The 27,531-nt window shown below is 41.3% G+C and overlaps 1 protein-coding gene across 5 annotated transcripts in view; it reads right to left on the bottom strand.

Annotated features, from left to right (window-relative positions):
* The window catches only part of LOC110088228 (connector enhancer of kinase suppressor of ras 2), a 310,707-nt gene that overhangs the window by 160,432 nt on the left and 122,744 nt on the right, over positions 1–27,531 (bottom strand). For all 5 annotated transcript variants that reach the window (XM_072981474.2, XM_072981475.2, XM_072981477.2 and 2 more), the window contains exons 3-6: positions 27,272–27,474; positions 22,666–22,753; positions 8,785–8,826; positions 1,639–1,758 (exon numbers count right to left, since the gene is read on the bottom strand). In XM_072981474.2, coding sequence (XP_072837575.2) covers positions 1,639–1,758; positions 8,785–8,826; positions 22,666–22,753; positions 27,272–27,474 — 453 coding nt within the window. The remainder of the gene's footprint in view (positions 1–1,638; positions 1,759–8,784; positions 8,827–22,665; positions 22,754–27,271; positions 27,475–27,531) is intronic.

Raw genomic sequence — 27,531 nt, 5'->3', positions numbered from 1 at the left:
AGTTTGCCAAGAAATGACGGTTGATTTGCCTCCTATATTGACAAATGCCGAGTGAAGTGAAGCAAGCACAGCGTATTGTTCCAAAAGAGAGATGTCTCCACTGGTCACTAGGGAAATTTAATCTATCAAGCATTTGCTGGCGGCAATTCTTGCTGGAGAAGTGTGTGTAGAATTGAACTACTGGGTTTGTTGGAAATGGAAGCAGAGTGAAGTAAATGCTTCCGATCTTTCCACCGCTTTGTGATGAGGTATTTGTAGGATCAGGCTTGCTGTGTAGACACAACCTTTATTTATTTCTTAAATTTAGATACCACCTCATTAGTGCAATGCACTATTCCGGGCAGTTTACAGCAATAATAAATATAACATTTACTGCCACATGACTCATACACACTAAGATGTTAAAAACAATTGACAAATAAAGCAGATTGTGCTGAAGGCACATTTTCAATGAGATAGCACAGTGGTTCTTAACCTTTGTTACTCAGATGCTTTTGAACTGCAACTCCCAGAAACCCCAGTCAGCACAGCTAGTGGTGAAGGCTTCTGGGAGTTGCAGTCCAAAACTCCTGAGAAACCCAAGGTTAAGAACCAGTGAGATAGCAGACATAAAACCAAGTAGGCTCAAAGTGGAAGGCCTCCCTGAAGTGCAGTGTTTTAAGTCACCTTCTAAAGGTTAACAGGGAGGGGGCAGGCGTAGCTCCACCAGGAACTGGTTCCATGAAGTTGGAGCCACCACGAAGAAGGCCCAATCTCTTGTGGAAGGTCTTGTTCGTCTCCCTCGGAGTAGCTACCCAGAGGAGCACAGCCCAGGAGAATCTGGTGGTTTGGGTAGATGACATTGGGAAGAAACACCCAGACAGGTAATGTGGTCTCAAACAGTGAAAGACATGTGTTGTTGAGATACTAAATTGATTTAATTTTTGAGAGAATTGTTTTTCTTGATGGACAACCTATAAACGTTTTAAGTGACTTAAGGGTACAATCAGATGGCTGAAAAGGCATGGACCTGATTCCGCCGGAAAGGGTCACTTTAATGGGAGCAGATCACCCTTAAAGTGACTCTGCCTGTTGAGGAATTGTTTCAGTCTGATCCCGAAAAGTAGAAGCCCTACAGCTGTACCAAAAATGTCCCATTTGGATACAGATTGGGTTCGGACTAGAACACAATTTCTTGTGTTGTTGTTACAAGCTCTCAAGTCAGAACCGACATCCTGTGACCCTAACAGGGGTTTCAAGTGAGATATTTAAGGAGTGATTTTATCAGTTCCATATCACCCATGATCTTTCATGGCTCAGCAGGGATCCGAAGGATGGTTTCCAGAATCCAAGTTGGTCACTCTATCCACTACACCACACAACGTATCACAACTCCCTGCATGTCTTCGGCTGCACCGAACCATTCCACTAGCAGTGCAGATCTCAGTCTATTATCCCAACTGATTACATCCTGAAAGCTGGTAAATTTCACTCAAAATACTCAAAATCTTTAAAACTTCCCAACAGCTGTTTAACCTGAGTGGTGGAAAAGGAGAGAGAAAAAGAGAGATGTACACAATACCTTTATCACACCACTTTTATGTCTCCTAAACACAATTGTCTTCACTCCATTATATCTTTACTGAGTATGTTACTTACCAGACCTTCGCTGGGCATGATGCTGGTAAGGTGAACAACTTCAAGGTGAGCTGACTGAGACACCAGAGAGTCAGATGAGAGAGAAATGATGTGATCACAGATGCCAGAAAGCGTTTTACACTGGGGAGAGGGAGAGAGAGAGAGGGAGGGATGTCACCGGTGTTTTAATGGAGGCTCTGATGGAATACCATTAACTAGTAGCAACTTAATGCTGTGTACCATTCAAAAATCTGTGTAAGAACAATGCAGGTTAGTTTCATACATGACAATGTTATGAAATAATACTTAATATTGCTATTATGTGCTGCCAATACACATCCAACTTAGGGTGACCTTATAGGGTTTTCAAGATATGTGAGATATTTAAGGAATGGTTTTACCATTGCCATCCCCCAGTGAGTTTCCATGGATGAGCAGGGATCATAGAATCATAGAATGATAGAATAATGAAGTTGGAAGGGGCCTATAAGGCCAACTTCCTGCCCAATGAGGGGATATAAATTGAAGGATATCTGCCAATTAGTTGTCTAAATTTCTCTTGAATATCTCCAGGGTTGGAGCACTCATCACCTCTCAAGGTAATCAGTTCCATTGTTGTACTGCTTTAACAGCTAGGAAGTTTTTCCTGCTACTCAGCTGCAACCTGGCTTTCTGTAACCTGAGCCCATTGTTGAGTTTGATGCACCCTGGGATGATTCAGAAAAGATCCTGTCCCTCCTCTTTACGCCTCCATTTCAGGTATTTGAAAAGTCCTATCATATTGCCCCATGGTCTTCTTTTCTCAAGGCTAAACATGCCCAGTTCCTTCAGTTCTTCCTCTTAAGGCTTGGTTTCCAGTCCGCCGACAATCCTTGTTGCCCTCCTCTGAACTTGTTCAAGTTTGTCAACATCCTTCTTGGAGTGTAGCATCCAAAACTGGACACAAGACTCAAGATAAGGCCTAACCACTGCTGAATTGAGGAGAACTAGTACCTTGTGGGATTTGGAGACTATACCCAACCCTGCTGAATCCCAATGTGCCATTCTATCCTCCACATCAGTGATGCCCAACCTTGGGCCTCCAGATGTTCTTGGACTACAACTCCCAGAAGCCTTCACCACCATCTCTGCTGGCCAGGATTTCTGGGAGTTGAAGTCCAAGAACATCTGGAGGCCCAAGGTTGGGGACCACTGCTCTACATCACATTCCCTCTCACAACATAACACAATTATAAAATGATAACAAATCCTGCTCCAATGACATAACTGTATTAACTCTGGATGTAATCAGTCCACGGTCCACGCAAAGGGTAAGTGTAGATAATTCCGCTGTTGAACTCTGCTTTGGTATGGGAATGTTAAGCCAATCTTGGTTTATTATTTTCATGACGTTATGAGTATGGAGAGATTATACCCAGGCCTGGTATATTATACTGGAGAAGTATAATATAACACTTCTGGAGAGAGAAGAAGAGAGAAAGAGTGTGTGTATGACAGCCCACAACCATCTCTCCCTTTCCATGACAATACAAATGCAACCGTCATCATGACAGCATGCTACTTTTTGATGAAATTAAAAATCAGCCACCTCACTTGGCCAAATGGTAGGGCTGGCCCTTCATGCCAGACAGAGATTGGCCTGCTTTTTTGCAATGGGCAGTAAAGTTTCAGCCATTTAGCACCTACTCAAGTGTCAAGCTTATCTTAACAATGGCTAGTTTGTTCTGCTTCCCCGGCCATGTCAGAAATGCTGGCAGTAACTAACAGGGTGTCACATGTATGCTCATTTACACGCTTCCCCGTAACCCATTTTAGCAGCTGAAACTCATTCAGACAATGTGCCACTCACATTGCAATGGAGTCACTCGTGCTAAAATGTCAACAACTGTGACTTTCACTGGTCATGACATTGAGCTCAGAAGGTGTGTGCTGTCATGCTCTCTGTCACCCTTTTGAAAGAGGGGACCAGCTCTGCTAAATCACAGGAAAAGACCAACCCAAGCTGGCATTCTGTTTCCGAGAGATGTCTGTGGAAAGTCCACAAGCCGGACTCAAAGGCAAAAACCCACTCTCAAAATGTCATTTTCCTGGTGGCTGCTATGCAGACTTTTATTGCCTCTGAGGCTTTATTTCTCAATAGGAGAAAAGAAATTCATATTAACTCATTTTTGAAACCAATGACTTTCTCTAGTCCATTGCCTGAGAGGCTAGCAATAAAAGAATGGGCGTAACTCTCTCCTTTGTGTCATCTGCCTGACCCACAAGATCAAGCCAGTCGAGGCTCCTCTGGGTGGCCACCCTGAGAAAGGCCCATCAATCCTCTACCCAAGATAGGGCCTTCTTCACGTTGGCTCCAACTTTATGCAACCCGCTTCTGAACGAGCTCCGCCGAGCCCCCTCCGTGAGGATATTCAGGAAGCAATTAAAGACATGGCTTTTCAGGGAGGCTTTCCCCCACCAACCCCAGCTGACCACCATCCTCTTCCCCTTTCCCCACCCTCTTCTTCACTCCCTTCTATTTCCTCCACCTTGCTCTGGGATTAATCAATGCCATCTGGTTTTTTTTTTGTTTTGTTTTTTTACAGTCACCGCTATTGGTTTTATTATCTCTATTTTTGTTTTTGGTTTCACAAGTTGTAACCCGCCCAGAGTAGTGCTGTGACACTAAGGGGAGCAGGATACAAACTGAATGAATGAATGAATGAATGAATGAATGAATGAATGAATGAATGAATGAATGATCCCCTCCTCTTTTCTTTCCTAATGTTTTAAGCCAATTGTCGAAAGTTTTCTTTTATGTAATTCTGTTGTTTTTATTGTGGTATCCCTTGTTGTAAGCCGCCTAGAGTGGTCTATCGACTAGATAGGCGGGATATAAAATAAATAAATAAATAAATAAATAAATAAATAAATAAATAAATAAATAAATAAATAAATAAATGAATGAATGAATGAATGAATGAATGAATGAATGAATGAATGAATGAATGAATGAATGACTTTCATTAACTTAAGTTTTCTTCCCTGTCACTGGGAGAATGTTGCATCCTTGTGCCTTTCCTTTTCCTCAGTATTGGTTCCTTGAGGAACAAAAAGCAAAGATGGGGAAAGTATTTTAGGAGGCAACTGAGAAAGGGTATGTGATGGGCCTGCCACCATATTCCCACTGAGGTTTCATAATGCTGGGTAGAATCAAATCTTACAAAACAATGGGCTTAAGGGTTATGATACAATGCCTGCCTCCCATGGATGATTCCTAACCCATTTGTTATAAACCCATTTGTTTATAAGGCACGGTCTTTCCAAATGAGAAAATTCCAGCAGTAGAATTTTCTGCAAGGGGCCTCAAGACCAAACTGCATACTAAACAAGGAACACACCGTTTATTATGAAGGGCTTCCCTCTAATTAAGTGTGCATCCATATTCGGCTAGGAGCACTTAATGTACCCCTACCTTAAAAAAATCTTTTTGGCAATAACCCCTGATGCCTTTTAATGTACGCTGTAATGGAAGGAATGGTTTATTTGGCAATTCTGTACCAATATTTTGTACTGCTGGTTTATTTGTTTGTTTATTTTTTACTAATAACCAGGTTTATTGCTAGAGGGTTAGTTCTTGCCCGATAGCACTTTAGCTATCAAATTGCTTTATGTGATGATTCATAAGTAACAGGGAGTGAGTTTTCCTGAAATCTGTTCAGAATGAGCTCATCAACTAAGTGCAGATTGGGTCTTCGTGTGGGTCTAGCTCAAATTATTTTGCAAAAACAACAACATCAACAACAGCTTCAGGCTATTCTGAGCTCTAGGGGTGAAATCCAACTTTTTGTTCCGACTAAGATCATCCCAGAGTTCAGGACATGTAATAATGGGCTCAAGCTACAGGAAGCCAGATTTTGGCTGAATATCAGGAAAAAACTTCAGAACTGTTAGAACAGTATGACAATGGAATCAAGGACCTTGGGAGGTGGTGGGTGCTCCAACTCAATATAAAATTGGACAACCATCTGTCAGATCTGCTTTGACTTGGCATCCTGCATTGAGCAGGGGATTGGACTCAATGGGCTTGTAGGCCCCTTCCAACTCAATGATTTCATGATTCTGTGATTCTTTAAAGAAGACCCACTGAAGCAGTAAAACTTTGGTTAAGCCAATACTTAACTATAGTAAGTTGCATTGACTCAACAGGTCTACTCAAACTGGAACTAGATTTTGGCCACAGTGCTCCCAATGGTATCAATGACAATATGAGTGTTGAAGATCTCTCCTTTCCACCTTGTTTCCCTCTTGTAACCTTTCTCACCCCACTGGAGAGCATGATGATACCTGGAGCTCTTTTTGGCACTCAACCCTGTCTTGCTGCCCAAGCAATTTTTCTTTGTTTTTACCACTAGGTGGATTTGGGTGAGACAGAGAAGAGGAACATGCACGTGACTGATGGGAGGTCTTCCCTTGTTGTTGGGATAAAGGCCAGACTAGTTTTGATCTGAGTCTTAAACTCTGAGAGCATTAGCCTTGACTCATAATTAGCTCAGATGCTCCAAACTATAGACAATCATCCTTTGAATTAAGATGGGTGGGATATAAATCAATCAAATAAATAAATAAATAAATAAATAAATAAATAAATAAATAAATAAATAAATAAATAAATAAATAAATAAATAAATAAATAAATAAATAAATAAAGTAATAAATAAATAAAGTAATAAAGTAATAAAGTAATAAAGTAATAAAGTAATAAAGTAATAAATAAAGTAATAAAGTAATTATACTGAGTGCTTTTTCTAACAGTGTATTTTTGCACAAGAAAGTTTATAAAAGAAAAATCAGCAAAAGCAGTTCCCTTCCTTCGGAATGTGTGGCTGGACTATAATTCCCCTGAGTTATAGCCAGCATGGTAAGCAGGAAAGGGAGAGCTTGCTATAGCTACCTTTTGGACTCTGATGTATTAAAAAAAAGGTTTCCAAGCTATGTGCGAGAGCAGGATAGCTCAGTGTTTTAGGTATTGGGATGTGAAACCAGAGGTTGGGAGTTTGATTCCCTGCCATGCCTCCTTGACAGGGGCCAGATTCAAAGATCCATACGGTCCCTTCCTGCTCTGCAGTTCTAAGAATATTTTGCGATTTACAACCCGAGAATTTCCAAAGGGCCACTTGTTCTCCAGTATGAATGCTTCTAGGTAACTGAACACTGGAAGCAACCAATCCTATTTTAAAAAAAAACTTCAGCAATTCTTCCCGGCCTCTTTGTCAAAATATTACAGTTCAGTTGTCATTAACTGACAAAATTCTAAGCATGACAAGCTAATCAAAACTGTGCGGATGGCTGAGATAGATGACTACAATAATTAATATGAAACATCAATGCATTTTTTCCCTGAAAAAATAATTCTGCAAATAGAAGGTTAAAAGAGCTTCTTTGGAGTCATTTGGCAGTCAAGATTGATTTATAAGCTATCTTGTGTATTAATAAAGTGACATTTACTATAGATAAGGTAGTCTAGCAGAAATTCAAACAACCTGGAAAGTTCATTGAGTATGGTAAACATCCTTTTTTTAAAAAAGCTAGAAAGTTGAAAAGGTTATTTTAAAAATAGAACTTGGATACTATGAACAGATTTTCAAAGAATCATGAGGAACCTTCATCTCTTTCAGACCCACTGAGGAGAAAAGATTATCGTTTCATCCAAGATGGTCAAAAAGGGAAAATCGTTTGATTACATTTGCCGATTCAGTGTGTGATCTCTCTTTTATGGCATAGAAGAGAAATTCCCACTATTCAGATACTTGATGAGACAATAAGGGGTGGTCTCCGTCTCTAAGCCATGGAGCTAGCATTTGTCCGCAGACAATCCTCCGTGGTCACGTGGCCAGCATGACTAGACATGGAACACTGTTGCCTTCCCACCGAGGTGGTACCTATTTATCTACTTGCCTTTTTGCATGCTTTTGAGCCGCTAGGTTGGCGGGAACTGGGACAAGGGTTGGGGGCTCACTCCGTCATGTGGATTCGACTGCAGGTCTTCTGACCTTGCAGCACAGAGACTTGAAGCTAATTCTGCTTCGTCCTTCCACTTCTGCTACATAGCTATTCAGACGGTGCAGAGGATTGTTAACAGAATGAGTGGCCATGGATTTTAGCAAGCCTTGGGCAAGTGCAAAGGGGCATGAGATGCCCTGTGCATAGATACATCTCGGCTTCCCTGTCAATGCTGGCCAGGGACTTGAGCCCAATTTCACACATAATGGGCATGTTCCCCAACCCCAGGACAAGTATAACTGGCAAAAAAAATTCTAGACATCCACATGTGTGGAAGAATTCAGAAGGGTGCTCCCATGGAGCAAAGGCTATTGTTCAGCTATACCTAGGGTGGAAATTTTGTTGGGTGCTGACAAATTTGAAGAGACTTATAGCAACTTTCCTAGAATATTCAAGGTAAGTCAGCCATGTAAGGGATGGTTTTTCCAGTTCTACCGTCCCAGTGAATTTCCATGGCCAAATGGGGATTCAAACCCAGGTCTCCTGGATCCTAGTTTGTCACTCTATGCACTGTAACGCATTAGCTTCAGGGTGGAAATTACATGACCTTACTCCTCCTTCTATTCCTCCAAAGTGGAAATAAACTTCTGAGTAAACATGTGTAGAATTGCACCGTCAAGCTGTCCTTTGCACTGTTAAGCTACGTTTCCTCCTCAGGTAACTTTGCTAGAAAGATATAGTTATCTGAAATAAAAGAAAGTAAATACTTTCTGTGATGTATTTACCACGTGAAAAGAGTTTTGTTTTGTAAGAAATATGACAATGGTTGACTGAATATCTATTGTTATCATCATCATCCCTTAACATGCAGAAGGGATAAATGTGTGAAGCTTAGCTAGCATACATTAGAGATTTACAGACCTTGCTGTCTTATTATTGTCATGTTTGGCTATGCAAAATTCAACATCGTTCTAATCTTTTTTTCAACAGTGCTTCAAAACACGACTGGGTTCTTGAAGCTTATTCTTAGACAAGTTTACTCAGAAGTAAATCTACTGTGTCCACAGAGATTTATTCCCAGAGAAACGAGTACAGGATTGAAACCTGTTTCCAAACTAGTGATTTCCAATTAGATACGGCTATGAAAAGGGAGGTGTTTTTTAAAAGGCTGTAAGGTGTACTTACCACATGAAGGATTTTATTTTCTGTTTCATACACCGTGCAATCCTGTAACAAAAGATGAGGGGAGGTGAGAGAAAAGGTATTTAATATCCGGAGAAATTCACTTTATTTTAGCTATGTTAACAACATAGTTTAAAAAAATAACATTTCCAACTGTCCATAACTGAGGTAGATTGTTTTACACTTACCATATTACTGCTATTTTTGTTATAGTTTAGTATTTTTGTGGCAAAGTCTTGATTTTTATTCCTTTCTAACCACCTAGAATAGTGTTTTGGTGCGAATGGGGTGGTAGACAGACAGACATTCAAAAATGGTTTAAATGTTATCCTGTGCTTTCTGGAATGAAAAAGGAAGGGTGGGATCCACATTTATACAGTAACAACTGCTAGATAGCTCAGTGGTTTAGGTCTCTGGCTGTAGAGCCAGAGGTTGGGAGTTCGATTCCCCCACTGAGCCTCCTTGACAGGGTTGGACTTGATGATTCATAGGGTCCCTTCCAGCTTCTGCAGTTCTAAGATTCTAAAAACAACTCATTAAATTCAGTTAGATTCTTTAAATTCTAACTTTCATCAGTAAAGAAGGTTAATTATACGTCTCCGAGACAAAAGCAACTGTATATCGAATGGAAACATGTAAGTGGAAAATTATGAGTCTGTCAAGGTTTCTTTGACACGTAAGCAAGAATCATATGGCAGTGTTAAAAGATTTGCTCTGACACATTATCATTTTGTCTCGCCTTTTCCGACTACTGCTCAGGGCCCCCCCTCAGTTTTGCTTCTCTTCCCCAGCAACAAACATATTGCCTTGACCAGTCACATTGTACTGAATATCATAAGTAGCCAGACCACATTGATTACTGTATTCAATATTGTATATTAAAGTATTTGGCAGGCCTGAAATAAATGATAGTGTCTGTTTTATTTGGTTTTTTTTTCATTTCAACTCATTTGAAAAGTCATGTTGGATGCAAGGTTTATGGATAATCAGGATCCTTCAGAAAGGCAAAGGTGTATGTGCTCAGTAAAGTTCGTGGGGCACAGATACCTTCTGGCTGTTTTTATAACCTCTGATAGGATACTGTCGGAATTATTTCAACCTTGTATGCTTCCTTGAAGAGGTTTGGCTGGGAGGGACCTTTTTGGGCTGAGGTGACTGCCGATCAATCCAACAGCACCCCATTATTCTTTCCCTGCTTTGGTTGTTGAAGAGAACCATGTCTCTCTATTTAATAATAATAATAATAATAATAATAATAATAATAATAATAATAATAATAATAATAATAATAATAATAATAATAATAATAATAATAATATAATATAATTTATTGTCATTGTAAGTATATAAACAGTATACCCATACAACGAAATTCATATTTAAGTGTCTGGTGGTTAGTATGCAGTGATGCAGTTAGTGTGCGGTCAGAGAATGTCGTCTGCAGGAGTCTGCTGGAAGCCGGCTGCGAGTCTGTTGAGGCCAGTTGCTGAAATTCTATAAGCAGTCGTTTTTCTACAGTACGCTGCTTCGATCTAGTCAACTGTGAGTAAAGGCAACCTTTTAATTCTTTCTCTTACCATTGAGTTAGAGTGAGTTATTGAAAACTCTAAGTGCCAGTGGATCTATAGAATTGGAGGAAAGATCTTTATGCTCTCACATATTTTAAGAATCATTTTATTGCTCCTTCAGCTCATTTGACTCTGTAGTGGCTTTATTCTTTGGAATTGGCTGGTACTATGTTCTGAAACAGGAAGGCAGCCGCCTCAGGCAGACATTTGGGTATTGTAAAATCTAAACTAAATTAAGCAGAACACTTTGCTTTTAAGCCAAATGAGTTGAAATGGAAAAAAAAACTAAACCAGAAGTCATTTCAAATTATTATTATTATTATTATTATTATTATTATTATTATTATTATTATTATTATTATTATTATTATTATTATTATTATTATTATTATTATTATTATTATTATAAACAGTAGGAATCTGCAAAAGTTCATCATCATCATCATCATCATCATCATCATCATCATCATTGCCAAATTGAGGCAGCTTTGGTACCAAATTAAAGGATTCTTGTGTGGATGAGTTATTTTTTTATTTATTTATTTTTATTTATTTATTTATTTATTGTATTTATACTCCGCCTATCGAGTCATTTCGACCACTCTAGGCGGCTTACAACAAATGATAACAAGTTCTAAAAAATTTATAACAATTAATTAATTAGATGAATCTATAAGATGGGAAAAATAAAAATAAATCAAATAAAGAGAGAAAGAAAAAGGAAAGAGGACAGGAATTAACTGGAAGGGAAGGCCTGCCTAAACATCCATGTTTTTAGTTGGTTCTTAAAAGTACCCAGCGAGGGTGCAGCGCGAATCTCTGGAGGTAGGTTATTCCAGAGACGAGGAGCCACCGCTGAGAAGGCCCGGTTTCTAGTTCTTTCTTTCCGGGCCTCCCTTGGCATCAGGCTCCTCAGCCTCACCTCTTGGCTCGCACGGGTGACACGGGTAGAACTAGTTGGGAGTAAGCATTCCGCCAAGTATCGAGGTCCTAAACCGTTTAGGGCTTTATATGTAAGCATTAACACTTTGAAGTCAATGCGGAAACAGATGGGCAGCCAGTGCAGCATGGCCAGAGTAGGAGAGATATGCTGGTATTTTCTCACTCCAGTAAGGAGTCTGGCCGCCGCACTCTGCACCACTTCACCGCATCAGCTTCAAAGGAAGCCCCACGTAGAGCGCGTTACAGTAGTCTAATCTAGAAATTACGAGCGCAAGTACTAAGGTAGTGAGTGCCTCCGTGTCTAGATAAGGTCGCAGCCGGGCTACTTCATATTCTGGATGTAAATTGTCCCAAGCCAACCCTGGTTAATGGTTTTTATCTTGGTTTTATTCCCCTCCCCATTTCAGTCACTGTTATATCCCATTATTGTTGTATTGTTGCATTTTATATTCTTGATAGACTGTATCTATCAAGAATACAAACAACCTCTAGTTAGTGAACAATTTCAAAGCGAAATAAATTAATAAATTAAAAAAGAGATGGCATGTAGCCATTATCTCCTAGCTAGTAATTAAAAGGCATTCTTTCAAACAAAAAACATAAAACACCAAACAGATCTCGTCAATGAAAATCAAAGGCAACAGCTTTGTAGATACATAAATTTGGCCCTGAACACAATCACAGAGACTTCTTTGATGGATCAAGACGTGGGATGACACTTCAACAACTTTTGAAGTTATTTCTCAATTTTTCATCCTCCCAAAGATTAAAAAAAAAAGATCAGACAGATAGATCAGTAGTTTGTGCATAACCCAGCAAAATCAATTTAATTATAATTTTTAGGGTGTGAATATGTTGTTTTTTACCAGCTGCCTGGATTGTTGGTTTTTATTCCTTGATGTGAAATCTGTGCTATGAACTTAATGGGAGAATAAAGTTCCGCAGGAAGAGTGAGATTCTACACATACAAGTTATCTTTCGGAATGGCAATCCCCAGAAGCTCAGAGACAGCGCGGCCAGGAACCTCGTCTATGCCTGAATGTACAGAAGTGCTTACGACCAAAGGACTGTGGTCAAACATTGCTATCAAATCAGAAGACCAATGTATTTCAGTAGGGTGTGTTTCTTGGTGAGAAGGTATAGGAAGAGGGCCTCCAGGATCTAATTGCTGGGGAACCCAATTGGCACAATGCATAGCCTGCTTGTGAGCTTTAAGTGTGTACTTAGCTGGCCACTCTGGGCAAAGAACACTGGACTTTGGAGCCATGCCTTTTAATGGTTTTTAGTTTTTACTTTTCAAATACGTGAAAGATAGTCATCCAGAAGAAGGCAGGAACTGTTGTTCTCAATCATCCCAGAGTGCAGGGCGCGTAATAATGGGCTCAAGCAACAGGGAGCCGATTTTAGATTGAATATCAGGAAAAAAAAAACTTCTCAACTGTTGGAGCAGTATGACCGTGGAACGAATTAGCTCGGGAGGTGGTGAGCGCTCCAACGCTAGAGGCATTCAAGAGAAAACTGGACCACCCTCTGCCATATCTGTTTTCATCTGGATTCCTGCACTGAGCAGGGGGTTGGACTCAATGGCCTTACAGGCCCCTTCCAACTCTATGGTTCTATGGTTAGTGGCGTCTTCACTTGCTTGGAGATAAAACTGGAAATCCAGGATTTCCAGTGGGGAAAAAAAGGAGACTATGGTTGTCATTTGTGTTTGGGAGAAAGACCTCTAAGGACTTTCTCCATAGCCATTGTGATGTCAGTAGCTATGCTCACCTAAGAGTCTGCCTATAGAGGCCCCAAAAAATCAAGTCTAGTCATCGCATCAATGAGAAGATCCTAATTGGCTAGTCCATACTCTGAATCTGAAGAGACCTTTGTCCAGCAGGCCGAGGCAAAGGGGAAGTCCCGAAACCAGCAAAATCAGGGAGCTGGACAGGGGATGGATTGTATTTGTCTTCAATATGGAAGAGATTGTCACTCTTGAATTGGCCTTCTCAGCCACACTAGATGCTGTTCCAAGTCCTCCATACAGAGCATGTGACCCTAGTCTCTCGAGACTGAAGGATGCTTACACTCTGAGTCAGTGGTGGAGAACCTCAGGTCCTGAGGCCAAATCCAGCCTTCTAGGCTTTTCCAGATCAGCACTCCTCATTTGTCAAGATAAATATCGGTGTTGTTTTTCCAGATTTTCCACCCTATGATTTTTCTCTGCTTTAAAAGACTGAAATTCCTTCGGAGGGATCTTTCCTGGCAGAAAGAGCTTGAAGCTGAAATATTTTGGCACTATCGGTTCTACTGTTTTGCCTTTGATCCTGCCCATCGCTGGAATGCAGGTCCTAGTAACAAACTGAATTTAGCTCATGTTAATATCTATATCTGAAGAACAGAAATATCCACATGCACATTTTCCATTGATTTTCCTGGGGCCTATAAGCCAAGTAGGTGGGGCTTGTCAGCCATGGAAGGCAGCCCATCTAGGAGAAGGAAAACTCCAATTTCAAACCTCCATTGCCTTGTGGCTATATCCACTCATGGAAAAGGCTTCAGGAGTAAACCTCGAGGCAAAATCCGGAGCCGGAGTCCTGGAGGCAGTTTGTGTCGTTCTGCCAACTCCTGCAACATTGCTGGAACCAGCTGTATTGGCTCTTGCCTTTCCATTGGACCATTTCAGCGACGTGGAGAGGGGGGATCTGCTGCTTGGGTAACAGCCTATCCTCCATATTACTTTACTCAAACTTCATGCTCTGGAGAGGACACTTCTCGATACAGAGCATGTTACCATAGTCTCTTGAGACTGAAGGATGCCTATGCCTATGTAAACATTGTTCACACAAATTGTAAGGAAACGCACACAACAGCATTGCTGGCCCCAATTGTCTCTGGCTTATGACAAGGCCATACCTGGGAAGTGGTGGCATTCTTGTCAAAGTATTCCCGTGGGTTTGCATATTCACCTTTGCTACATCTTTCCTGCTTATCATCTTTCCCGGTTTCTCTCAGTGACATCTACCGAGGTCTCAGGTCTCAGCCACAGACAGAAATCTCTGCCATTTATGTTTGGATTGCTTTGTTTGTTTGTATACCTACAGGTTCTCTTGATCTGTGCCCAAATGTAGCAAGAAAAGCAAAATAAAAAACAAAAACAAAACACAAAATACTCCAAACAGCATTCAGTTAAGTAGAGCTGGGGGGGGGGAGAGAGGTAGGGGGGAGAGAGAAAGAACGATAAAGCTGACAACAACTTTCAATCTTGGGTGAAGTGTATGTAGAATTATTTTTTGTGTTTGTACACATTAGCATAATAATTGGTCAGGAGAGTTCAGGTGTGTTAATGCTTTCATTTCAATCTTGGAGAAAGTGTTATTGGTTTTGTTTTTTAGTGTTTTTTTTTTTAAGCAGCTGCTGTTGCCTTAGCAGGAATCTGAAAATGACAGCAAATGTTGCTTACACACAATTTCATTTATCAAGCGCTCACTTAAAATATATCACTGGCTGCGTTTTCGCTCCGTTCTGCACAAGAGAAATGGGCAGTCAACCGTGCACATTTGTTTATATTTTGCTGATTACATTTTAAGAAATCCTGCCTTTTGCACAAGAAGCTCTGGTAAGGTCCCCCCCCCCCACAACTCCTCACAACAAATGTGAGATAAACTAAGCCGAGAGACAGTGGATGGCCCAAAATGTGAATCAGTATTGGGTGCAGAGAGCCGATTAGGAGAAGCAGGGATTCCTTAACTGCTGAGAGAGTTGGATTATCACAGCAAGAGCTCTTCATTTCCTTTGTCCTGAAGTTTGCAAATTGCCTCGCTATGTTTTGTGACTCGTCCCCAGAAACTAAGCATGGGGTTTAATTGTCAAGTAGGATGGCTTGTTCGTGAAACTTGGCCTGAATCACTAACAAATTCTAGCTTTTAATGGCGGATTATCTGCAACATACATTTTGTGGTTCCTTGGGGGGGGAGGGGATTGGAGATTGAGTTTCAACCACTTTATCCCACCCTGCCTCAATCCTGTGCCCTCCGGATCTAAAACCCCGGAAGGGTGGTACGTTGTAGAAGGCTGTATATCCTATTGATCCGGTCCAGATGATACAGGTCTATTGACTCAGCACCCAGCCTGCCTTTAACACTTCAGTATCTGGGTCCACATCTTTTTGAAAAGGAGGTGAACAGACTCATCAATATTCACAAAGTGTTCAGAGCTGTTTGGCATGTACAACAAAACTGTAACCAGGAAGGGACATATATAATGGGGGGGGGGGGGAGAGAGCCCTGATTGGTTAAAAGGACCAGTGCAGAAATACGAAAGCCCCAAGTTCCCATTTCTTATTTATTATTTTCATTTAAATGCTGTATTTACGTCTGAAGAGACCAGAGGCTACTGCAACAAGCTACTAAGGAAGAAAAAGAGACATGGAAGAAGTGAATAGGCTTGAGGCAGACCTAAGAGGTTAGTTTGGGATGGGCAACCTCAGGCTCAGGGACTGAATCCTGCCTTTCTGTGGCTAGTATGGGGAACCCCCCCCTCCGGGATTCCCCAGGACAACCCTACCCTTTCCCCATCACATCATCCTTTGGCAGCTTCCTAGCTTTTGTACAGATTCCGCCCACCTTCTAAAAAGTCAAGACGCCTCTTCAAAGCTTTGGCTTCCAGCAGTAAAAGCATTTAGCTAAAATAAGGTGGCCTTTTTCCTCTCGTGGTTTTGCCTCGGGCTCCCCCTGCCACCAGAACGCCAAATCCCGAGAAATGCTCTGACATTTAATTCCAACCTCAGACTCAAATAGAGTTCTCCATCCTTTGCTTAGAGAGAATGCACTGAAATAGGCACGTCCCTTCTTGGCTTCTGTCCGTGGTGCTGAACTTCCTTCCTTTCTCTCTCATAACTCCAAGCGGGACTTTTAGGTTTTCTGAACTTCATGTACCACAATATTCTGGGAGTTCTGCCTATCTCCGAGACACCTTGAAGACACCTGCGTGGGATGCACCTGAAGAAAGGCCAAAATTAGAAGACTTTGATGCTTAGCTAGGCTAAACTCTACCCAGGTGTCCTGTTCCTTTTTATTCAGAGCAAAACAGGTAGAGACGCCAGTCAAATTATGAGCAGAACAAAGTCATGTATTCAGAGGGCACGGGTGGATGGTATCTTTATTAGATCATTAAACCCATAAACTAGCTTTCAATCCCGTGCCACTCTTCAAAAGTCTGCTGGTGGTGCAAACGACACACGAGGTACCACCAACCCTTGTACAGTGGTGCCTCGCAAGACGGGTGCCCCGTTTAACGATGAAACTGCATTACGACAAACTTTTTGCGATCCCAAAAATGATTGCTTTACGATGGTTTCAATGGGGGAATTTTGCTTTGTGATGATAGGTTCCCTGCTTCGGGAACCCATTCTCGCAAAACGACGATTTTAAAACAACTGATCGGTGGTTTCAAAATGGCCAATGGGTAAAAAAAAATGGCTCCCTGCTCTTTTCTGGGATGGATTCCTCGTGGCACAGGCGTGAAAATGGCTGCCCTTTGGAGGATCTTCGCTGGATGGTGAGTTTCAAGCCCCTAGGAACGTAGTAATCGGGTTTTAATGCGTCTCTATGGGCTTTTAAATTTCGCATTACGACATTTTCATTCTACAGCAATTTCGCTGGAACGAATTAATGTCGTAATGCGAGGCACCACTGTATTTGGATTGTGTACAAGGACCACTCAGCTGATGTTCTTTTTGGTATGCCTTCACATCTTGATCCTTCCCACGTCTTATTTCCTTGCATTAACCAAATGTGACTTTCTCTCTCTTCTACAAAGGGCTTTTTTAAAAATAGAATGTGCGGTTATTCAGAGAAAAGCTGGTTCAGCACCCCAAGCACTATTATTCCAGAATTCTCCACCTGCCAAGCTATCTGCTCCGAGCTTCACAGTCTCAAAGATTTTCCCTTCAGCACGCTCTTCAGTTTATTTCTTTCCCTTTCAGCTGAAATGTCAGGCCATTTCTTACAAGCCAAAGAGATCTGATATAATTGCCCAGTGACTAGAAAGTAATCACATTCTACCATTGATCTTGGTTGTATGAGAGCGGACCGAGTGAAAAATGGATTTTTGTTCCCTCTTTCCTTTAAAAAAAAAGAATTAAAAAACACATTCTTATAAAGAAAATTTGGAATACATTATATTCAGTGCAGTAGCAGATGCAGTACAAGGTCTTTTATATTTTGGCTTTGAGCCTGTAGCAGCATTTATGAAATTAACATTACCCTGTTGATGCATAATAGTTTGGTTAATTTTAACATCTTTGGAATTAGTGATTAGCAGGGCACAATGCACTGCCAGTATTCTGTTCTTTACTAGGAATGACTGTGAAATTTATATTAGGGTCTACAAGCTATATTTAATTCTACTTTTTTTAGGTAAAGGTAAAGGTCCCCCTTGACAATTTGTTCAGTCGTGTCCGGCTCTAGGGGGCGGTGCTCATCTCTGTTTCCAACCTGTGGAGTTAGCATTTTGTCTGAAGACAATCTTCCGTGGTCACGTGGCCAGCAACGCCGTTACCTTCCCACTGTGGTGGTACCTATTTCTCTCCAGTGGTGGCCCGCTTGACGACAACCCTGCTTGATGACGAAATCGCTTGATGACGAGTTTTTTGCGATCGCTATAGCGATCGCAAAATGATGGTTCCTATGGGTTTGTGTTTTTTTGCTTTACGTTGATTAGGTGCCTGCTTCGCGAACTGTTTGTTTGCAAAATAATGTTTTTTCTAGCTCCGCAAAACAGCTTCCCTTTGCAAAATGGCTTCCCTCCCTTTGCAAAATGGCTGTTTTCTGGACAGAAGCTTTGGAAGACAGAGATTTTAAACAGCTGATTGGCAGTTCTCTATGGACGATCTTCACTGTACAATGAGGTATTTCCCCATTGGAACGCATTGACCGGTTTTCAATGCATTCCAATGTGTTTTTTTTTTTTGCTTGACAACGATTTCACTTAACAGCAATTTTCTTGGAACGGATTATCGTTGTCAAGCGGGGCACTACGGTACTCACATTTGCATGCTTTAGAACCACTAGGTTGGCGGGAGCTGGGACTAGTGACAGGAATGCTCTCCGTTGCGTGGATTTGATCTCACAACTGCAGGTCTTCTGACCTTGCAGCACAGAGACTTCTGCGGTTTAACCCGCAGCACCACCACGGTTTAACCCTATGTTTTATCTAGAGAAGAATACTCTGCAATGCCTTGTCTCTCATCATGCTTTTTTGATACATTGAGTTTAGATAGGAATATTCAACCCCTCTAAGAATTCTCACATCTGATGCAGGACATTTTCCCCCTTTGTAGTGGCTTCAGGCAATTTTGTACAAAAAAAATTAATTATGCAAAATGGCTCTTGAATACCTAGAGCATGTGCACAAAATACAAACCTCATTGGTGCAGTGGTTAAACTGCTGCACTGCAGTTAAGCCTCTATTCATAACCTGAGTTCGATCTCAACAACTCAGCCTTCTATCCTTCTGAAGTTGGTAAAATGGGTACCCAGCTTGCTGGAGGGTAAAATTGTTGTTTGCACAATTATGTTGTAAATTGTCTACAGTATGCTTTAGCATTACGGGGAGGTGAGATGGTGCCTAACACCAGTGAAATTCAATTTATTAAAGAAAACTATCATCTTTATGCTGGAGATGTAGAAAGAAAAGAAAAGAAAAGGGGATGTATTTACATATGTGGCGGACTTGTGAAATAAGGAAGAAAGAATAGCCAATGATCTCTAAAGATATTACCGAAATAATGGGTAACTGATGTACAAATGTCCCCAGTGATAGCTGTGTTGAATACAATTAATAACAATCAATTAAAGGCAGAAGAAAAGGAATTAATTATTATTATTGTTATGGTAACTGTGACAAGGCTGATATTTGCAAAGTATTGGAAAAATGACACCCAATTTAACATGGAAGAATGGTACAAAGAACTGTGGAATGTGGCCATTAATGACAAATTAACCTATGAAACCAAGAGCAGAAAAGGAATATTGAATATTAATGATTTTTAAATAAATGCGGAACTCATTTCTGGTATATATGTTTGAGCAAAGGAAAGGGTATACACCTCTGGAGAAGAATCAATGTATTTCTGGAGAAAAAATGGGCCATTATAAAACATAATATAAAATAAAAATGGAAATTAGTGGGGAGCAACGAGTTGATAATTGTCGGGTTATTATTTTTTTTTTTTAAATCTTTTTACATTGATATGTTAGTAGTGTTTTGCATATTTGTTATTGTTATTGTATTGAACATTAAGGACTCCTTGGAAAAGACCTTGATGTTGGGAAAGTGTGAGGGCAAGAGGAGAAGGGGATGATAGAGGACGAGATGGTTGGGCAGTGTCATCGAAGCGACCACCATGAATTTGATCCAACTCCGGGAGGCAGTGGAAGACAGGAGGTCCTAGCGTGCTCTGGTCCATGGGGTCACGAAGAGTCGGACACGACTAAACGACTAAATGATGACAATGGGGTGAAACCACAGCAAAAGGGCAGGTTGGTTGTTCCTAGAGACCCACGCAAAGCTTCAGTTCTTAATCATCCATGCCACGTATAATGCAGAGTTTTAAAAGGTAAATGACCACCAATGTCTAACTTTGAGTACGGACAGCTGACAACAAATCCCCACCCCCCAGCTTTCTCTTTTTATTTGGTGGGCTTTTTAGGGCTACGTCATCTGGGCAATTTTTTAGGTTTTTCTCCCAGGTTCTCATGTCTTTTTGGCACATCACCTTTCCTGAAGCGAATCCAAAAGGCAGCTGTTAAAATTAAATAACGCAGCAGTGCAATTTCAACTCAACCTGCAGGCAAGGCAAGAAATTGTACCCAAATAATTATGCTACCGTACAAGGGTTTCTTTAGTATTTTTTTAAATGAAAAGATCCCGTCTCTTTAACTTTTCTGCGGTGAGTCAAGCGACTTCAAAAAATAACCAGTGAAACATTTATAGACTTCAGTCTGGACACCAGCACAGGGAGCAACATCACAATTAAAATACTGTGATGCACTCCACATGGAGATACCTTTGAAAAGTACTCTGGAACTGCAGCTAGTCCAACATATTAGAACCACTTGACGGAGAGCCAAAATGTTGGAGTGAATTTCTCCTGTCTCTGTTGGCCAAGCAGTTGCTTAGGGACTCCAAGATCTGGGCCTAGAGGATAAGAGCCATCCAGAAAGACCGTCACACAGTCTTTCCACTCAGCAAGAGAAGTACGCAAATGAGACGGATCTTCTCGGAGGTGACGTCCAAGCTGCAGAACTTTCTTTACAAAGTACTCTTAGATACCTCTTGAAGACAAAGTGGTTTTCTTTTATCGTACTTTCTTTAGTTTTATTTTGTTTCAGCCTTCCCTGAATGCATGAGTTTAGTCAAATCGCATTTGTATTTTGCATGAGAACTGGATGCCATTTTAAGCTGTCACTTGTTCCCCAAATCTTCCCATTAAAGCTATAAGGTTTTGTTTGGAATTTCTTGATGGTAAAGGCTGCCTGAGACTAGAATGGATTACCAGAGAGATCTTCTGTGTTGGAGATCCAAATGAAGTGGGATGGGTAGCTCTCAGGGTTGCCTTAGTTATGGATTCCCTGCAGTGGCTGGGGATTGGATGATCCTGATAGCGCCTTCCAGTCTTATCAGTAGCAAACGCAGATATTGTGCCTGCTTTATGAGACAATGCTAGCCCTGTTTAATTTTACTCGGTAATCCTCGAAAGCCATTCTGGAAATTATGCAATTCTATATAAAAAAAGGTTTCAGTCAGTAAATACACAAATTGACCTGCATCCAACTGGTAGCCCCAATTAGAATAGACCCGTCGAATCAAGGGGACAAACTTTGAGTCATAATCCAGCAGTTGTTTTCATGGTTCTGCTCTAGGTGGGGCTTCCAACTAGATTTTGGCTAGGGGCTGGCAGATGGAACAGAGCAGCAAACCAATATGGAGCAAGGGTAGAGAATTGAGTCCTAGGACTCATTGTCAAGTCGGACTTAAGTCGCACCAGCGACTTGACTCTGATTTGACCTGTTTTTTCCCCCGCCAATGATTTAGACTTGATTTGCAACTTGGAACCCACCCACCCTCTCCCTTTTTCCTGGGGTAAAAAAACCTTGTTTTTAACAGAGACTCAGGACTTAGGACTCGGGACTTAGTGTACCAAAGACTCGGAGTTGGGACTTGGGCCAACATCACTGGTATGAAAGTAAATTTTTGAGGGAGAAGATCATACACCTTTCTGAGACTGCATCCTCCCTAAAATGGAAATCGTGCCCACAGTTTAAAATAAAATGAAGTCACAACAGAGACATAGTCTTGTCAACCAAGGAGATTCAGAAGATTTTTCTCTCTGTGGCTGATGATCAAGTAGCCCTTTGAAGTTTTGCTTTTTCCTACAAGCAGAGAGATACGGGGGCGTAGGGAGTGTTCAGTCAGCTTGCCTGGCTAGACCCCAAGGTGATTCCCCTCCTTCACCCATTGAAAACACTTCAAATAGAATATCCGTTTTCTCATACACCGTTTCCATTTAACTCTCTGATCACCAAGAAGGTAAGTCAACCGTAGCTGGGGTTTCTCTTCAGCTTCTGAGCTGACATTCCAGTCAACATCCTTCCTTTTAATTTAAGCATCAGAAATTCAACTTGAGCTCTCTCGTAGCAGTAAACCTAATTATTTCGGTTCAGAGAATAAAGGGCTTCAGCTGCAGATTGCATTTCACCAAGAGATAAACAGACAGATAGGCAGACGGCGAGATCTTTTAAAATCTCCAGTCCTATGGAACAGAATGAATTCATTTTAAAGAACAACCCAGGCTGAAACAAAAGATCGTTTTCACTGGATTTTGCAAAGACATTCTTTCCAAAAACTGATTGGGATTCACATGGCATAACTAGAAAGGGAGGGAAGCCCTGCTTGCTTTCTATGTTAATCCAATTTAAAATAGAGTCTGGTTATATGTCCAGGTGCTTCATTCACATGGACTGGCACGCTTGAGTAGGCAACAAGAACATGCAATATGGTCTTGCCTCCTCCGCCATTTCTGAATTCAGCTTGATCATTTGCCCTTTCTTGTTCTGTAGATATGGTAAAAGTCTTTCTTGAGAATCATTTTGCTGCATGTAAATTGCATGGAAAATTAATCTGCTGGTTCCTCACTCTTTAGCATTCCCCCCCTCTTTTTGAGATTGGAATGTTTTATTATTTATATTGGCTGGATTATTCTTTTTTTTTATGATTCTGACAATTCAGTCAGTATTGAGTGCTGTGGAGGGAAGAGACACATACACGCGACTCGTCTATGGAAGTAATTTAAGAGTGATTTAGTAGAAGATTAACTGGTGCTTACCTGTTGCACTATGGTTGTTAGTTCCAGGCACAGTTGAACAATGTTATTTTTCAGCAGTGAGTATTCTGTCACGCTGACAAATGGAGACCTATTAAGAAGAGGGGATTTTAAAAAGTTATGAGTGTTCTCATTTACTATTCCTGTATTCAGACTAACATTATAATGAACATGTACTCAGCATATTTCCTATAAGCAGACTGTGATTAATGAATGTGTACACACTGATTTGTCCTATTTTGTGTAGCATTAATGGAAATGTGCCAAATTGTAAGTCATAAAAACAGGGGTGGCTAAGAATCTAGAAGATGGACTCAAGTGGCTAGATTGATCGTTGACTCTTGTTGTTTAATAACAGGAGCCGAGCACTAGGTAACAACCAGATGACCCTGAATCTGGATTAAAAGTTCCGGGATTGAAACCTCTACAATATCCTTATCAGCAGGCATGAGCATGGAGTAAAAGACAATTAATAATAATGTAAGAACTGAAGAGCTAGAAGGGATCCTATAGATCATCAAGTCCAGCCCTTGTCAAGGAGAGGCAGTGGGGAACTGAACAGAGTCAGAGGCCTAAACCACTGAGCGATCTATATTATTTCTTCATTCGTGTAAAATAAATGGTGACTCCAACTGGAGATGGGCATTCTGCTTCAAAGGTGTTCCAGAACCCCTCAGGGTTCAGTTCAGTCTTCATGGAGTTCCACTGTGCTCATAAATCTGGACTTCAAGACAGAACGGATTAATGATATGCACTGTTCCGATTATGTATTTTAACCCCTTATTTTTAGTGATTTAAAAAAAGAGAGAGAACACCATGATAATCATTTAATAATTTCACAAAAAGGTAAAACTATTATTGTAGCATTTCAGAAGTTCTCCTTTCCTGGGAGAAGCTCTTGAGAATGTTTCTATAGAATCCCGTCCCCAAGCAAAACTATATCAGGGTCAAGAACCATGTCAAGGCACATAGTTTTAAGATGCAGAGCAGCCGTTCATTAAGATGGATCTTAAACACATCTCTCGATCAGACAATAGCAAAGTGTGCTGCTTATATACTGCTCTGTAATTCTTAAAGCTCTCTCTGGGTCGTTTACAACTTAATTATACAGGCTACCCATTGCCTTCCCAAGCTGGGTACTCAGTTTACTAGCCTTGGAAGGATGGGAGGTTGAGTCAACTTCAAGCCACTGACTTGAGCCCACGATCAAACTCAGATCGTGAGCAGAGTCTTGACTGCAGTATTGCAGTTTAATCACTGCTCCGTGAGGTCCCACAATATGGATGTAGTGTCATTCTCTCACTTAATTTTTGGGTGGGCTTACTTTCATAGGTTCCCTTATATAAACACTGTGTGCTATATGTAAAGTAGGGTGGAAAAACTTTAGTCCTCTGGCGGTTTCGGACCTCAGCTCCCAGAAGCCCTGGACAGAGCAGCCAATGGGAAAGGACTGTGGGATTTGTAGTCCAAAGTGACACACTTCTCTCTTTTGCTTCCCATTTTCTCTCTTAGTATGAGCAAATCTGAGGATCCACTTTTAAACACCCTCTGCTCCCTCCTCCATATAAAAAACTACTGACATGGGGTCTGTTTAAGGCGAGATTTGCACACAGCCCAACGGTTTTATCAAACTACTGGCATTTTAAGAATAGCTGGAGAGTTTTGTGCAGTGTCCAATAAGAAGAAATAGTTCTTTCTTTTTTAAAAGAAAAAGTAGTCGCAACTCTAGAAATGAATGATCCTGGAAAAACATCCATTAGCGCAAGGTGGGTATTGATCAGCAATAAGTCACTTGCAAATGTGACTTGCAAATGAAAGATGCTTTTGTTAAGATTAATTGACGGCATATGTCTGGAACGAACTTCCAACAGAGGCTGGCCAGGTGCCTTTTTTCAGTTTTTAAGAAATTAGTTAAAACAGAATTATTTAAAGCTGCTTTCTATTGTGCCCAATTTTTTGTCACCTACCCTTTTACACTGTACTCTTGGATGAACAAATTAAGGGTGACCTGATCCATCCCCTGCTACATAAATTCCAAAGTTGCTCACCTAAGTGGCTGGTCTTGTACTGCTTGTTAGACCAGAACTCTCACTTAACAGCTCAGTTTGCTAACTTTTTCTTTGCCACAATTTGCAAAATGACGACCTTCCTTGCCTATTGAATATTGTACATGCTCCTTATTTTCCATCCTTTACCCCTTTGTTTTTCTCTCTTTTGTACTGGCTTTAATTTCTATATGGGTCACATGACTGTAATAAACTTTATAATAACAAGAACAACAACTAACTATTGGCACTGAAAATACAGTTCAAACATTGAAACAGATGTACATTACAGTCCTCTACATGTGTGTATGATGTCAAACTGTATACAAAGAATGTTTTTTCTGTTACTCCACCAGAGAAAGGTAACATGGCAGGACTCTAGCTGTCCATCTATATGGGAATACATGTTTGTTGCAGGAGAGAAGGTCTTCAGATGAAATTGGCTGGATAATTCGGTGATGAGAGATCAGTTACTATACTGCGCCTCCTGGGAGAAAAGCCAGCCTGGGTGGCCCTGTGCCAGCTGCGCATTCCCTGGACGCCTCCCAAAGAAGGGGATGAGAAACCACTTCTGAGTATTGTCTACCTGGATTGCCCTGAAAAGGGATGCCATAAGTCAAAAGTGACCTGACAGCATGCAATTATTATTTGAAGCTATCCAAGAAACCAGGGTGCAGTCTCATGGATGATTAAATTGCTGCCTGTCTGCACACACATGTATACACAATTCTTGGCCTCAGAATGTAAGCTAGGAACCCTGTCCAAGCCCTGGAAGAACAATGGCCAACGTTGGGCTAAAAGGGTTCTGCAATGTTGTTGAAGGTTATAAAATTCAGGAACTGCAGTAGGTGGGAGAAAAGGTTCCTGGCCAAGAAAAATGTGCTTTTTGGAGTCTTACAAACTGAATTGCTGCTTATTATCCCAACTAAAGAGAAGTTGAGATTGTTCCCTCAATTGCCTGTCTCTGGCAGGCGAATCTGCCCACTTCAACAAGGTCTGAATTTAGCATCTCAAACTGAGTTGAGCTGAGATCATTTTTCAATTCATTTTTTTTCTGTATTGCCAACAAAAAAACAACAACAACCCACCTCTCCTTTCTCAGATTCCTTTATGAAAATACTTGCCTACTTGTTTCAGTTACCTTCACTTGCCCTCATTTACTCTGGGTGACTTAACAAAATCTGGCTGGTTATTTAGAGATAGCTGGAGAGATAAATGCCTCAAACAGGACGATGTGACATCAATCTCATTTAACACCTATGCAATTAACTCAGAAACAAGGAAGCTATAATAGATAAGGATAATGGGACAGAGGGAACAGCAAGCAGGGGGTATTAATGCTGAAAATATTTGCACAATCTAATCAATTGGAGAAGCGGGCTACATGTTTATATGTAGGCTCCTGGGGATGGAAGAAAGCCACATGCCATTTCTCACTTTCTCGCAACGCAGAATCACAGAATCATGGAGTACGAAGGGGCCTTTAAGGCCATCAAGTTCAAAACTCTGGAGAGAAGAGTGCAGTGGAGCATTATGGGAAATTTAAAACAATGAGTGGCTTGCTTGACTCAGCCACTTGGAATTCTCTGAGGGCATCCCATAATGTTGAAATAATCCATCAAAGGGTACCCAGTTGGTGCGTAGATTGATAGACTAGGATTCTAGAGATCGGGGTTCAAATCCCCACGGCCATGGAAACTCACAGGGGGAATGGAACTGGTAATACTACCCCTTAAATATCTCACTTATCCATTAAAGGTGGAGTTCGATTCCCCCTCTGTGCCTCCTGGGAGAAAAGCCAGCCTGGGTGGCCTTGGGCAAGCTGAACAGTCCCCAAGGCTGCCCCTAGAGGAAGGGAAGGGTAATGCACTTCAGAGTATTCGGTACCTACAAAACCTGGGAAATGGCAAGTCAAAATCTCCTTATCGGCAACTGGTGATGATTATTAAGGAACTTAGACTTGGTGTGGAAAAAGTAGATGGAGAGAAGTGTTTTTCCGTCATAATACGAAAACCCAGCAGGGTCATTCAATGAAGCTCTGCTGTAAGAAACCTGAACCAGATTTTTAAAAAAATACTTTTTCACACAATGCGCTGTGAAAAAGTGGAATTCCCTGTCACAAGAGGGCAGCCAACCTGGACAACTGTAAAAGAGATTAACTAAACCCATGAAGTTTAGGGACATCAGCGGCTACCAGTCTGGATTCATCTCTTTCACCCCCAATATCAGAACCTGCACACCTCTGCAGATCCGTTCGAGGGCGCAATTGAGTTACTGTTGGACTTGCGAGGGGCAGCTGGTGGCCCACTGTGTGGACAGAAGGTTGGGCCACAGATACTTTGGGGGGGGGTCTGATCTTGCTTATTATGCTCGTGTGTAAATAATTGCCAACAGTTTACGGCCTTCAGATTCTCCACCCATGTCCTGGGTCAACGCCTTCCCTCCGAACAACCAACCAGGACACATTTACATGGGAAGAAATAAAGAAAGGGGCCAAGCGGTGGTGAGAGAACCTTAAATCAGTCTTGTTTTTGGTACAAAAGAGAGACACCTACTCCACTTACCTGTCCAGCCATGCAAGCAAGTTCTTGGCAGCACCAATCAGGTCAACCACAGAGGTAAGGAAATCGTTTGGCAGTCTTCGGGAGGCTCTGCCGTCGTAATGGCCGCTCCTCCTCCTACCCGTTATGAAATTCTGGAGGTTTTTGGCCGACGCGTTCAGCTTGTGAGAGAGAGTCCTCAGGTTTTCCGTCTCTAAGCCGTAATTCTGAAAGCAACCAAGAAGGATCGGACATCTTAAATGGAGGGGAAAAGATGATTACCA

Source organism: Pogona vitticeps, chromosome 11 (assembly GCF_051106095.1).
Source record: "Pogona vitticeps strain Pit_001003342236 chromosome 11, PviZW2.1, whole genome shotgun sequence".
Taxonomy (NCBI): domain Eukaryota; kingdom Metazoa; phylum Chordata; class Lepidosauria; order Squamata; family Agamidae; genus Pogona; species Pogona vitticeps.
The sequence above is the reverse complement of the archived record's forward strand: the minus strand, read 5'-3'. Positions and strand labels throughout refer to the sequence as shown.